At 38.8% G+C, this 15,458-nt stretch overlaps 1 protein-coding gene across 1 annotated transcript; it reads right to left on the bottom strand.

Annotated features, from left to right (window-relative positions):
* Nucleotides 1-359: 359 nt before the first annotated feature.
* On the bottom strand, nucleotides 360-1,817 carry LOC106091106 (uncharacterized). The gene has a single exon (XM_059367906.1). It carries the CDS (start codon nucleotides 1,815-1,817, stop codon nucleotides 360-362), a length of 1,458 nt encoding a protein of 485 aa, XP_059223889.1.
* Nucleotides 1,818-15,458: the final 13,641 nt, after the last annotated feature.

The raw sequence follows: 15,458 nt of genomic DNA, 5'->3' as shown, positions 1-15,458 counted from the left end.
CGAAAACTTTGGGCGAAATGTTTATTCCAAATTCGTACTCTACTCTTAAATACCTATCATTTGATACCCATATTGTCCTAATCGGTAAACACGTCCGTCAGGGTGGGTTTTGGTATGGGGCGTCCCCCAGATTATTTGACCCACAATTTTATTCCAATTTCGTGTTCTTGGGTTACCATAAGGTGGCATACAAAATTTCGCTTAAATCGGCGCACGCATCTCCGAGATCTGGCGTTTTTGAAAATTAGGGTATGGAGGAGGGTAATTTTATTACAAGAAACTCTTTTTATTAATGTATTTCACTTAGTCTTAAAGACATGATTTTACTTAACACATATACATAGATCATTTTACTATTTTCAATTTTTCGAATTGTTTTTCCAACGCGCCATAAGCGCAAATAATTTATGACGTCTAAAATAAATATTTTCGCACAAAAATAACACACTGGACAATGCCATTCCAGCGAACAATATGAAAAGGGGAGTTTTAAAAAAATCGAATTTTAAAAATCCCCTCCTGTCATCGCCGTTATTGGTGAAAAAACGTATTTCCCCACTATAAATTCCTTCCCACCAAGAGCCATCTTCCACTTTATCCCTCAATCCAGATGACATAAAGTGGCCCAAGAAGCGATTGAATTGCTGTATGTAGGACAAATTTGAGCGCACTGTGAAAGACACTGGGGTCGTATAGATAACAGCATCGAGCATATGTGTCAAGGGATAGCGTAAGTACCGCTGTTGAAATAGATAGTAGTTCAGTGTATGTTCCAATCCTCCGTGAACTATGGATGTGTTTAGATTGCGACGAGCCAAGTAGAGTAAGTCTACGTCGACCACCTTGAGACGTTTCAAGATAAATTCTAAATCATTTGCCCATCTCTCAAGATAGCATTTATTGAATTTGCTATCTATGTAGAGAAGATTGGTTGATTTCAAATCCTCCAGTGTTTCTATTTTTGGTTCGCAGATGTTAATGGTCAAGATACTTGAAAGTCGTCCCTGATAAAAACCCACTAAAATGCAGCCATAGCACATTAAAGACATCACAATTAATTTCGACATTCCAGTTTTTGCTTTAACTCTGAAATGGCATTGATAGAAAAAACTGCCATGAACATATAACCATGACTTGATAAACCCCATAGTCTGTTGATCATTTCCTCGCGAAGAAAGGTTAAGCGTCACCGAAACTGCAAATATAAGAGCGAAATTAAAAATCCATAATTGTTTAGTGAAGGCTATGCTTATATAAGCCTCTTCTTCGACTGGTTGTGGTGAAGGTACCAATAAACGAAAGTGACGGTTGCCTAATACCTTACTGCGTGTCAAATGTTCCCACAAATAGAGAGTGCTTGGAAGAATGTCAATGGTATTGTTGTCAGTTAGTTTAGCCAAAACCTCGTAGTCAAACGATTTATATTTATGGGGATATTCAATGCTATCGAAGTTGTAGGTGCGCATAAACAGCTCCAAGGGTTTCCAAAAGGTTCCGGTGGTTACTTGCTTCCCATGGCGATCTGTGTAGCGGTAGCAGCTTGGTGGATGATGCATTACCGCAGTTGTCAGTGGATAGAGCTGATAATCCACAATTGGTTGGCGGTTGCAATAATCATCAACCTTTTTCAGTTGCTTCACTGTAATATTTGGAACAGGCGAATATGAATACAACGCACCACAGACATAGTACAAAGTATTCATATAACCTGAAGTCCAATGGGATTTGGCTAATTCCTCCAAATCGGAAATACTCTCTCTGGAGTATACCCACAAGATATCGGTAAAGTGTACCTGTAGCAGCAAGGACTTTGCCATGGACTCCACTCGTTTTTTATTCTTTTCGATTTCACTTTCACTCTCACCACACACACACAGGCTATTGTCAGTATTTTATGGCTTTGAGACATTGATACAGTGCTGCCCTCAAACTTCTCATTAGCCAGCATCACGAATTTTGTCATGTTGTCATCTCTTAAGATTTCCTCTAACTCATCACTAATTTCAGCAGTGACAAATAGGTTCCATTGAATTCGTAATTTTTCATTTAGCTCATCAATAACATCTTTTAGAGTGTGGCCTTTGTTTGCCACACAAGGGTTGCCTAATGCTAGCAGGATGATGAAAGCCATTTGCTTTATATAGACTTTTTTTAATTTTATTTCCAATTTCCGTATATAGTTTAAGTTAGTTGCCCGCAGTGCTTTCTTTGAATGTAAAATAAACTAGTTCGCGTACAACATATTCGTTGCTCCGAGTTATTTTTTATCCGTAGGGATTTCATTTAAACTAAATTCGTATAATCAACCTTTTAACAATGATTGGCAATTTTGCAACAATGTATCACTGCAAGCCAATAGAGAAAGATACTCTTTATCGAGCAATAATTAAAAACCCCCTGTGTTCGGACTGGCTGAACCTTAAATATCCATCACCAAAAATCAATATTTTATCCATAAATAACTCAACTTATGAGGATTTTTATTGATAAAAGCAAATCGACAAATGACTCAATAACTCAAATGGGAGACTGTTTATATTGGAACCAAAAAAGGCATATGTGAATTCAAATGACAATAGTATTAATTATACCCTACACCACTACTGTGGTACAGGGTATTATAACTTAGTGAATTTGTTTGTAACACCCAGTAGGGAGAGAGATAGACACATTGGTAAGTATACCGATCGACTCAGAATCACTGATTCGATATCCGTCTGTATATCTGTCTGTCTGTCCGTCTGTCCATGTAAATTTTTGTACAAAGTACAGGTCCGATTATCTTAAAATTTGGCACAAGCATTTTCTAGGGCCTAGAGACGAAGCCTATTGGAAAAAATCGGTTCAGATTGGGATATATCCCCCATATAAACGTCAGTGCGATTTGACTAAAATTGTAATTATATAGTCATTTGTAAAACAATTCTCACGAAATTGTGCTCGAGGGACTTTCTTACAAGTCTCGACATTACTGATGAATTTCATAGAAATCGGTTCAGATTAAGATAAAGCTCCCATTCATTTGTTCCTCCGATTTGGCTTAGTATTGCAATAATTTGTTCATTTGTTAACCGATTCAATTGGCACAAAGGATTCCCTTAGGACTCCCGTTATTGCTATTGAATTTAATAGCAATCGGTTCAGATTAGGATATAGCTCCCATATATATTTTCGTCCGATTTTGAATAATACTCAATAATTTAGTAATTTGTCATCAGATCTTCACAAAATTTGACACGATGGTTTCCTTATAACTCTTGCGATGACTGATGAATTTCATAAAAATTTTTTATTCAGTTTTAGATGTAGCTCCGATATATATGCATCTCCCGATTTTAACTTTAAGACCTTTGCTAACCCATTTATCGATCGATCAATCAAATAATCAAATTTAAGCAAATTTTGAATTCGTCAGCTTAGCCTGCATATCCAATGTGGTGTTGGACAAAATAAAGTGCGGTTGTGTACCCTTCTTCATTAATCCTCAATATTTTTTATATATGTGTATTATTTACTTTTTTTATTGTCCCGTTATTTGTTTCCATAAACATTTGAAATTTTTAAACTCGTTTGTTCAGGTTTCTAATCTAAAAGCATTGTAGTGTACAAAAAGTCTTCGCGACATAGTAAAGTGAGTTTTTTTATAAATCGTGAAATTTATAATATATTAGCCGACCAGGGCCCGCTCCCATCTTCCTTGGAATATTTATTTTCGACAATTAAAGATCTTCTAGTGAAATACCATGTTATGAAAATAGTATATCGTTTGACTAACAGTTTAACAATATAAGTGCCTTTATCTGAACCCCATATGATCTTTATTGGTCTACGAATTTAAGTTTGGATGTAAGGTGTACTCCATTCTTAATATACTTCATTTCAGCCCGATATTCTCATGATGTCTGATTTAGTGGTTTTTCGGGGGAGAGGTGGTCCCCCAGATAGTTGGCCCTGAAAAAATATCAGCGTCGTGCTCTTCTCTCAAATACCCTTTATTTAAACCCCATATTGCCATTGGCTTAAGAGGAGTTTACAGGATGAGGCGTCCCCGCAACACATGGCCCAAAAATAGGTTATCAAATTCGTTCTCTAATCTCAAATACCTTTCATTTGAGCCACATATTGACATGGTCGAAAATTTTTTTCCCTTTGGGGATGTTTTGGGAAAGGCGTGATGACCTAAATACATGGTCCTACATTTGGATGTCAAATTCGTATTCTACTCCCAATTACCTTTATTTGAGCCCCATATTGCGATGGTCACTAAAAAATTGTTGGTTGTGGGGTATTTTGACCCCCAGAAAATTAGTCCCGAAAATAAGTATCAATTCTTGCTCTACCCCCCAATGCCTTTCATTTAAGCTCCACATTGACATGGTGGGTAAATATGCTCGATGTTAGGGGTGTTTCGGCGATTGGGGTGGTCCCCCAAACACTAAGCCCGGGAAATATATCAGCAGCATTTTATTTTCATTTATTGGAACCCCATATTGCCATTGGCCTCAAAATTGGATATCAAATTCGTTTTCTAATCTCATTTAAACTCCTTATTGCAAAAGTCAGCATATATGTCCGGTTTGGGGTATTGGCCCAAAAAACTATGAATATTTAGTTCCACTCTTTTTAAGACTTAAATTGTCTTGGTGAGCAAATACGTCCTATTTGGGGTGGTGGGACGTCCGCTAGACAGTTGGCCCCTAATGTTGATATCAGATACGTGGTCTACTTCCAAATACCTTTAATTCGAGCCCAATATTTCCATAGTCGGCAAACATGATCGGCTTGGGGGAGTGTTTTGGGGGATGGACGGCCACTCAGTGAGTTGGCCTTGAAAATTTATATCGGATTCCTGCTCCACTTTAAAAACTGTCTTTTTGAGCCTCATATTGCAATAGTCGGAAAATAATTACTATTTGGGTGGTGTTGTGGGGGTGGGGTGGCCCCATAGACACTTCTCCCGAACATTGATATCAAATTCTTGCTTTACTCCCAAAGACCTTTCATTTGAGCCCCATATTGCTATGGTCGTAAATTTGTCCCCTTTGGGGAATGTTTTTGGTGAGAGGCGGCCCACCAAACACTTGGCCCCATATTTGGATATCAGATTCGTATTCTACATTTTATTTAAGCCCCATATTCCCATGGTCAGTAAATAAGTCCAGTTTGGGGGATGTTTTGGGAAACGGATGGACTACCAGGAACGTGGTTCCACATTTGGATATCAGATTCGTATTCTACTCGCAAATACCTTTCATTTGAGTCCCATACTGGCACGGTCGGTAAATATGTCCGATTTAGCAGTGTTTGGGGCTTGGGGTGGTCCCCCTAGCACTTGGTTCGACAATTGGATATCAGATACGTTTTCTTATCCTAAATACCTTTGATTTGAGTCCCATCTTGTCGTGATTGGCAGCCCCCCTAGGTACCCCATCCGAAATTTGGATATCAAATTTTTATGTTTAGGGTACTATATGAGAGCACACAAAATTTCGCTTAAATCGCACCACCCATCTCCGAGATCTGGCGTTTCTGAAAATTAGGGTAAGGGGGAGAGTCCGCCTCCCCTTCAGATATCCAAAAAAGGTAGTACCCTATTTTCACCACGGGCTCATTATGCACCATCTGTGAAAATTTCAAGAAAATCGGTTCAGCCGTTTCTGAGTCTATAAGGAACACACAAACATACAAACAAACAAACAAATTTACAAACACAAATTAATTTTTATATAAAGGATTCCTTATTTTTTTTACAAAAATTTGTGGTCCGTTATGAAATAATAACTAAATAATAATTTGTAGCAAAGTACCTAACTTTTTTGTTCAATATTACTTAAATATATATAAAAAAAGCATGGACCATTACTTTTCGAAATGAAGCCCTTAACCGAAACTCAAAAAGATATGTTGGTACAAGATCGCGAAAATGGGATGAAATTGAATCTTTTGAGTTCCAAGTATAAAAGATCAGAATCTGGGATCAGAAAAATTATTGCTTTGTATAAAATAAGGACGACAAAGCTTGAGGATGATCATATTGCAATTCTGGCAAAGAGATGTTCTTTTACTATAGTCAGAGATATGAAAGGGAAGTTAGAATTAAATATTTGGACTCCAACTGTACAAAGAAAACTTAATGAAACGAGTTTAAAAAGTGCTTTCGCTAAGAAAAAAAACCTCTCCTAAGAGCTGCCAATAGAAAAAACGATTGGCTTTTGCAAAAAAGTATATAAGTATGCTTGAATCATTTTGGAATAAAGTTATTTGGACACACGAGTCAAAATACAATATAATAACATAAAAAACAAAGCAGGAGCAACTTCGTACTATATACCCCCCACCGAAGGATGGGGGTATATTCACATCGAAATATCTATTTCCAACCCTATAAAGTATATATTCTTGATCAGCGTAAAAATCTAAGACCATCTAGCCATGTCCGTCCGTCTGCCCGCCTGCCTGTTGAAATCACGCTACAGTCTTTAAAAATAGGGATATTGAGCTGAAACTTGCACAGGATCTTTTTTTTGTCCATAAGCAGGTTAAGTTCGAAGATGGGCTATATTGGACTATATCTTGATATAGCCCCCAAACAGATCGATCTGCCAATTTAGGGTCTTAGGCCCATAAAAGCCACTTTTATTATCCGATTTCGCTGAAATTTGGAACAGTGAATTGTGTTAGACCATTTAAAAATTTTCTCTAATTTGATCACATCAGTTCAGATTTTGATATAACTGTCATATAGACCGATCTCTCGATTTAAGGTTTTGGACCCATAAAAGCCGCATTTGTTATCCGATCTCGCAAAAATTTGAGACCGTGTGTTGAGTTAGGCCCTTCAATATTTTTCTTTAATTTTGCTCAGATCGGTTCAGATTTGGCCATAGCTGCCATATAGACCGATCTCTCGATTTAAGGTTTTGGACCCATAAAAGCCGCATTTGTTATCCGATCTCGCAAAAATTTGAGACCGTGTGTTGAGTTAGGCCCTTCAATATTTTTCTTTAATTTTGCTCAGATCGGTTCAGATTTGGCCATAGCTGCCATATAGACCGATCTCTCGGTTTAAGGTTTTAGGACCATAAAAGCCGCATTTATTATCCAATCTCGCCGAAATTTGGGACCGTGAGTTATGTTAGGCCATTCGACATCCTTCTTCAATTTGGCTCAGATCGGTTCAGATTTGGATATAGCTGCCATATAGACCGATCTCTCGATTTAAGGTTTTGGGCCCACAAAAGGCGCATTTATTGTCCGATGTCGCCGAAATTTTGGACAGTAAGTAAGTTAGGCCCTTCGACATCTTCCTGGAATATGGCACAGATCAATCTAGATTTAGATATAGCTGCCATATAGACCGTTGTCTCGATTTAAGGTCATGGGTCCATATAAGGCTCATTTATAGTCCGATGTCGCCGAAATTTGGGACATTGAGTTGTGTTAGGACCTTCGAAGCCCTCATTAGACCTCTCAATACCCGTATCGAATTTGGTCCAAATCGGACCATATTTCCATAAAGCTGTTATGAGGGCATAAATTATGCATTTATCACCGGATTATGACAAAAGGTGGTTTACATATATACCCGAGGTGGTTGGTGTCCAAAGTTTGGCCAGGCCAAAGTGCTACTGTATTTTGTCACTTGCAATTCCTTATGTGCCACATAGTTTGTATTATATATAGTAAGAATTCAATGTTAAGTTCATTATTAGATAAAATATTAAGCAAATTAAAAATAAAACCATAATTTATAAACATTTGAAAACAATAAATATATGTTTCATCAAAAAATTAAAAATATTTAAAACCGCACTTTATTTTGTCCGACAGTGTATATTGGAGAACAGAAAAAGTAAAAGCCGGGCCGAATCTTGGGAAACCACCACCGTGGATTCTGCTAAATATTCATACAAAATAAATTTAGTTGAAGGGCATAATTTTATTCTACCTACCAAGCATCTGTCAAACTAGCAAAAATTAGAGCTTCTATGTGTCGAACAAGGATGACCGAGAGACCGGTTTACTTGGGAGCTGTATCAGGCTTTAGACCGATTAAGACCGTACTTGACACAGTTGTTGGTAGTTATAACAAAACACAACATGAAAAATTTCAGCCAAATCGGATAAAAATTGCGGCTTGTAAGGCCTCAAGTTAAATCGGGAGATCGGTTTATATGGCAGCTATATCAGGTTATAGACCGATTCGGACCCTACTTGGCACAGTTGTTGGGAGTCATAACGGAACACAACATGTAAAATTGCAGACAAATCGGATAAAAATTGCGGCTTGTAAGGACTCAAGTTAAATCGGGAGATCGGTTTATATGGCAGTTAAATCAGGTTATAGACCGATTCAGACCGATAAAGTTAGTGACTGTCTCAAAGTTGTGGTTCGCAACTTTCTCCATTTTCTTTATCTGATCGGTTGTGCAAGGCTTTTTGGGAGTTAAACAATCCATTTCGTCTTTTCTCCATTTACTGCCAGATTCATTTTCACTGACTCTCTTTCGATTCTTTCAAAGGCAGCAGTTACTACTTCCGGTGAACGACCTATGATATCGATGTCGTCGGCATAGGCGAGTAGCAAGTGTTCTCTTGTGATTAGTGTACCATATCTATTCACATCTGCATCTCGTATAATCTTCTCCAGCAGGATGTTAAAGAAATCACACGATAGGGGTGTCTCCTTGTCTGAAACCTTGTTTGATATTAAATGGTTCGGAGAGATTCTTTCCTATTCTTACTGAGGAACGCGTATCAGCAAGCGTCATCCTGCAGAGTCTTATTAATTTGGCAGGGATACCAAACTCAGACATGGCTTGAAATACCTTTGAACGTAAAGGAGTATCGAAGGCGGCTTTGTAGTCAACAAAGAGATGGTAGGTGTTGATTTGTCCTTCTCGGGTCTTTTCCAGGATTTGGCGCAGTGTGAATATCTGGTCTAGGGTGGATTTACCATGTCTAAAGCCGCATTGATAGGGCCCAATTATCTCACTGACTTTAGGTTTCAATCTTGCACACAGTAGGCTCGAGAGTATCTTGTATGCGATGGGGAGGAGACTTATTCCTCTGTAGTTGGCACATTCCGTCTTGTCTCCTTTCTTGTGTACGGGACATAGTATGCTAAGGTTCCAGTCATCGGGTATTCGTTCTTCTAGCCAGATTGCGCAGATAAGCTGATGCATACGCCTTATGAGCGTGTCGCCTCCGGCCTTAAATAGTTCAGCGGGTAACCCGTCGGCTCCTGCTGCATTGTTGTTCTTTAGTCGGGTCACTGCTACTTGGACCTCATTCTGACTAGGTGGTAAACATTTTATACCATCATCAGGGATTGGTTATGCGGTATCCTCTTCGCCGCCAACGTCGGACACAAGCAGTTGGGTAAAATGTTCTTTCCATATCCTCAGCATGTTATCTGTGTCAGTTACCAGATTTCCTTCTTTGTCACTGCAGGAGGATGTGCCTTCACCAAAGCCATCGGTTTGATGCTTAATTCTTTGGTAGAATTTCCGGACTTCATTCTGACTCCTGGACATCTCAATTCGCTCACACTCTCGTCTTTCCATTTCCTTTTTCTTTCTGCGGTATAGACGTTTCTCCTCTCTCCTTATCTCCCGATGTCTCTCCTTCATCTGGCGCGTTGCTACTGATTGCAAGGTTGCTCCATATGCCACATTCTTAGCTTCAGTAGCATCTCGACACTCTTGATCGTACCATGGGTTTCTTGGAGGAGGCTTTCGGTACCCAAGTACGGATTTCGCGTCATTTTCCATTGAATGGACAATATTTTGCCACTGCGCCATTATATCATCGGAACAAGGAGTGCTTTCATCAAGCATTTTCAATGTCCAGCTTCCGTGCAATGTCAGATAGTACTTTCCTCGCCATGTTCAAACGGTTGCGAACCTTTGCTGCAACGAGATAATGATCCGAATCTATATTCGCTCCACGGATCGATCGTACATCTAACACGCTGGATTAATGGCTTCCATCAATCACAACGTGATCAATTTGGTTTCTCGTGGCTTTGTGTATATTAACTACCATGTTTTTTGCCGCAGCGAAATCTATCAGCCTCATCCCATTACTGGACGTTATCTCGTGGAGGCTAAACGTTCCGACTGTTGGACCAAAGATGTCTTCCTTCCCTATTTTCGCATTAAAATCTCCCAGAACGATTTTAATATCATGGGCGGGGCAGCGGTCATATTCTCTCTCTAGGCGCTCGAAGAAAATATAGTCTTCCTTGGTCTGCTCGTCTTTGTCTTCCATCGAGGCATGGGCACAAATAAATCTGATGTTGAAGAATTTGGCTTTTATGCGTATTGTGGCTAGCCTCTCATCCACCGGAGTAAAGCTGAAGACAAAATGTTTCAGTCTCCGACTAACCACAAATCCACAACCAAATTCATGCCTCGTGTTATGGCAGCTATAGTATAGTTCGTCACCGTTTGGTGTTGTAGTGACGCCGTTCCCAGTCCATCTCACTTCCTGTAAGGCGGTAATATCTGCCTTGTACTTCTCTAATACATGCGCCAGCACGTATACTGCACCTTCTCTATAAAGAATGCGGACATTCCAGGTGCAGACGGACGGACAGACAGAAAATCTGAAAATAATTCTGAGTCGATCGGTATACTTATCAATGGGTCTATCTCTCTTCCTTTTGGGTGTTACAAACTAATTCACTAAGTTATAATACCCTGTACCACAGTAGTGGTGTAGGGTATAAAAATGGATGAAGGAAGGCATCATAAAACATTTTTCCCTCTTTTTGTAATTTGGATTGAAAAATCTTTGTAATTAACAACAAGAAAAAACGCATTAAGTTCGTCCGGAGCGAACTTTGAACATCCACCACCACAATTACTTATATTAACCACATCTCGACAAAATCTGGTGATAATGCACTATATATGAACACGCAGCAGCTATATCGAGATAGGGTCCGATTTTGGACAAACCCAGCTGCTCAATGTACCAAATTTCGAAATAGGACAAGTAATTCAGCTTCTATAGGCCTTAGACCTTAAATCGTGATATCGGTCTACATGGAGGTTATATCAAGTCGTTGTCCGATCTGATCCATATTCGATTCGAATGTCCGGGGTTCCAAGACAACTCACTATGGCAAACATTAGCAAAATCTGTTAATATTTGCGTTTTCTATAAGCTATATACCTTAAGTCGGGAGATCGGTCTATATGGGGCTATAAAAATCTGTTATCCAATATAGCTCATCTTCGAGCTTAACCTGCATAGGGTATACAATTGAGGACCACTCTAGCGCAGAGATTACCATATCCGCCAATGACGCTGAACGCCGGATTTCTCTTCGGAATTTATTACAATTTATTGTTAATAATTAAGGTTGAATGGTTAGCCCACCATGAAAAGGTGGCCAGTCTGACATGTTGTGAAAATTAAATGAAATAGTGAGAAATATGTCATATTAAGAAATTACATGTTAGCACTATGTCGTGAAACTGGGGTCTATTCACTCCGCCACGCACTTCGACCTCTCTGTACTTCAAACCACGGCCTTGAGGGCCGCCATATACACATACTGATTTCAACCCGGCGCGGGAGGATTAAAGGCACCACATCAGTTCAAACTCTGAGCTCCAATTTTTTTGATGTTCACCGTCATTACGAGAAGCTCAGCTGAGAGCTACTGGGCGTATCCACAGTTTGCGGATAGTGGAATGCTTCGTATACGGAGTAGCTGCAAATGTAATCATCGTGCCTGTGATACTCGATATGCCAAAGCGATCTATTGGCATCTTTAAATAAACAATGGACATAACGTTCCTGCGGCGATCTCATCTCAAATTCTCGCATCACTCCGTGGAGGCCCGTCTTCACCGATCTGCCAACGCCAGACCCTCCCTCACCATCAAGGCTTTTTTATACCCACCACCGCAGGATAGGGTATATATTCATTCCGTTTGCAACATATCGAAATATCAGTTTACTACCCTACAAAGTATATATAATTCGGATCGTCGTAAAGTTGTAAGAAGATTTAACGATGTCCGTGTGTCTGTCCGTCCATCTGTTGTAATCACTCTACAGCCTTCAAAAATTGAGATATTGAGTTGAAATATTGCACAGATACGTCTTTTTATGCACGCTGGTTAAGTTCTTAAAGGGGCCAAATCGGACCATATTTGGATATAGCTGCTATATAGAACGATCTGCCGATAAAGGGTCTAATGCCCATAAATGTTTTTTTTTTCATCCGATTTCGCTGAAATATGAAACAATGAGTAGTTTTTGGCGTTCCGACATCTGATCCAAATATGGTCTATATCGAACTATATTTATATATAGCTGTCATTTATACCGATCCGTCGATATAGTGTCTGAAGCCCATAAAAGCTTTATTTATTACCCGATTTCGCTGAAATTTTTGAAACAGTGGGTTATTTGAATCCTCCTGACATGTGATCTAAATATGGTTCAGATCGGACTATATTTAGATATAGCTGCCATATAGACCAATCTGCCGCTAAAAGGTCTGAAGCCCATGAAAGTTTTGTTCATTACCCAATTTCACTGAAATTTGGTGGGTATCCAAAGTTCGGCCCGGCCAAACTTAATGCCTTTTTACTTGTTTAAATTGTTTAATTTGAAATGTCGAATTCTACATTTTGTAACAAGCATAATTGCCTCTTTACATTTACGATACTACATTTACGAGAACATAACAGGCCTTTACTCCCGTTCAGCTCAAAAATTTAAAATTTTTCGAAAAATTTTACATTTATATGCGATTTGTTGGACGACAAACAATAAATAATCGCTACATTGTTGTATTTTTGAACACATGGCACAAATAGATGGAAAAGTGTCGTAAAAATTTTCAAAGAATAGCATTTAGGTTAGGTTGTAAGTGGCATTGTTCGAAAAAGTGTCTAATTTGATACTAAAGTGGCACAACAGTAACGCTGTTTACGGTTGTATTTACCAAACAATAAAAAGCGCATTTTTCAATTTTTAACATGTCTGATTTAATTAAGCAGAGAGAGAGTCATAAAATTTTGTTCGCGGAATTCAAATTTGGCACCGGAAACGTTAAGGATATTGCGGAATGCCTTTGGTGATTCTGCTATGTTGCAGAAAAATGTTTATAAGTAGTACAAATACTCAAAAAAGGATAAAGAACGTACTGATGATTTGGAGCGCTCAAGACAACCATCGACGTCAACAGATGACCAACACGTCAATGAATTGAAGTAATTAGTGCTTAACAAATAAAAGCGTGCTATGTTCGAACGGGCGGAATCCTATATACCCTCCACCATGGATTGCATATGTCAAGTTCATTGCCTGGCAAACAAAGGATAATGAATGAACATTGCTATGCTATTGGAGCTATATCAGGTTATGGACCGATTTAGAACACACTTTTGTGCCAAATTTCAGCTAAATAGAATAAGAATTGCACCCCATAAGGGCTCAAGAACAAAAACCAAGAGATCGGTTTATATGTGAGCTAAATCGGGTTATGGACCGATTCCGACCACATTTACCGCGAAAGTTGAAGGATATAGGAGAAGTCGTTGTACAAAATTTCAGCCAAATCGGATAAAAATTGCGCCCTCTAGAGGCTCAAAAAATCAAGTTCCTAGATCGGTTTAAATAGCAGCTATATAAAGATATGGACCAATATGGGCCATTTATAAGCCCAACCGACCTTCGAAAGTTAGCGAGCTTTCAACAGACGGACGGACATGTTTAAATCGACTCAAAATGCCAAGACGATCAAGAATATATTGTACATACATACTTTGTTGGGTCTCAGATCAATATTTCGATGTGTTGCAAACATAATGACGAAATTAGTATACCCTCATCCTATGGTGGAGGGTATAAAACTCGTCGGTTGAATGTTGGAGACCTAACTGATATGATCGGAATATCGCTAGAATCTGGGAAATCCATTTTGAAAGACCATTTGAACCAACAAAAAAAGTGATGCAAAGTCTTCCAAATACTTGAAATTTCTTGCAGAAAAGTACAGAAAAAATCAACGCATTACGTTCCGCAACCACCATATTCGCCTGATTTACCTCCGTTTGATTTCCGGCTATTCCAAAACCTCAAAAGACCCCTCCGGGGAACGCATTTCGAGTCGATTGAGGAGATAAAGGCTGAATTGAAGAAGGCGCTGATGGCAATACCGGAAAGGGACTATTTAGCATGTTTCGAGGATTGGAAAAAAACAATGGCATAATTTTTGTTATCGGGAGGGGATTATTATGAAAGGGATGAAATTGATTTACCAGAATAAATGAAGACTTTTCATTTTACAAAACAAATTGATCTTACTTTTTGCCCACAGTAGTATTAAACAGATCTCTCGGAAGCTGCCTCCCTGTCTGGCTCTTTCATCTTTTAACATTGCAACGTGCCTGATCTAATGCAAATACACCTTTGGACGTATAGAGCTTTCGAAATTCGAGGTAAAGGGGGTTATTGCCACGATCTGTCGCTCCCATGATTTTGCCAGTATTTGATGCAGTGTGCATTTACCGCTTTCTCTAAAGTTTAAACTCTCACATAGTACACTCGAAAGAATTTTAGCAGTTGGGCAAAAAAGTTCGTTGGCTATTATGTAAGGTAATGCTGAAAAGAGCTTCTGTAGATATACACCTAAACCAGCAATTGACAGGTTGTACGCTCTAAATACCGAAAATTAACCTCGTAGATATCTATGGCAAGAATTCCACGCTTTTCACAAAATCCCTAATTGATCTCCATTATATGACCCTTGTTTGATTTATGTCTGATAACGTATCCGTTGTTCACTGCCCGATTCTATAAGCCGGGCATTGACATAAGAAATGTTTTAACGTTCAATCATCTTCCCTGTCACATGCCGTACTTATTCTGCATTAAAGCGCCCCTCGTCCTATGTGTCCGGCCATAATGACCTCCATCCTACTTCCTCTCAGCAACAGCCTCGATCTCTCACAGTCCGGATCCACCCATAGGTTTTTCGAACTTCTGCAATCTCCCTATTTGGGCGCACGGTGGTCCACATCCAAAGTTATTAATTTGCTGATATCAGCGAACACTGCCTAATGATTTCAAATTAAATTCGGACCCGTTTAAACGATGTGTAAAACATAAAAGGTAAATTTATCCAAGTTTTTAATAATATTTTTGATATTTTTAGCCTACAGTCAACCTTATCATCTTACCATCATCACCATCAGCTTGATTTCCCTTTTTCTGTTGTCACAGCTATCCGTTTTACTATTTGTAAATATTTCGTATACAAACCTTATCAGTGCAATCTATTTTGGTGGATGCATAAAAACATAACTCTAATTACTTGTTTTTAAAAGTTATTTGTTGAAAAATACTTAATTATTTAAAATTACTCAATTGCCCAATATGGTTGTATTGAAAGGGTGCTTTAAAAATCGATGGTTTGACTGATGATGTGG

The sequence above is a fragment of the Stomoxys calcitrans genome, chromosome 1 (genome assembly GCF_963082655.1).
Source record: "Stomoxys calcitrans chromosome 1, idStoCalc2.1, whole genome shotgun sequence".
Taxonomy (NCBI): Eukaryota; Metazoa; Arthropoda; class Insecta; order Diptera; family Muscidae; genus Stomoxys; species Stomoxys calcitrans.
The sequence above is the reverse complement of the archived record's forward strand: the minus strand, read 5'-3'. Positions and strand labels throughout refer to the sequence as shown.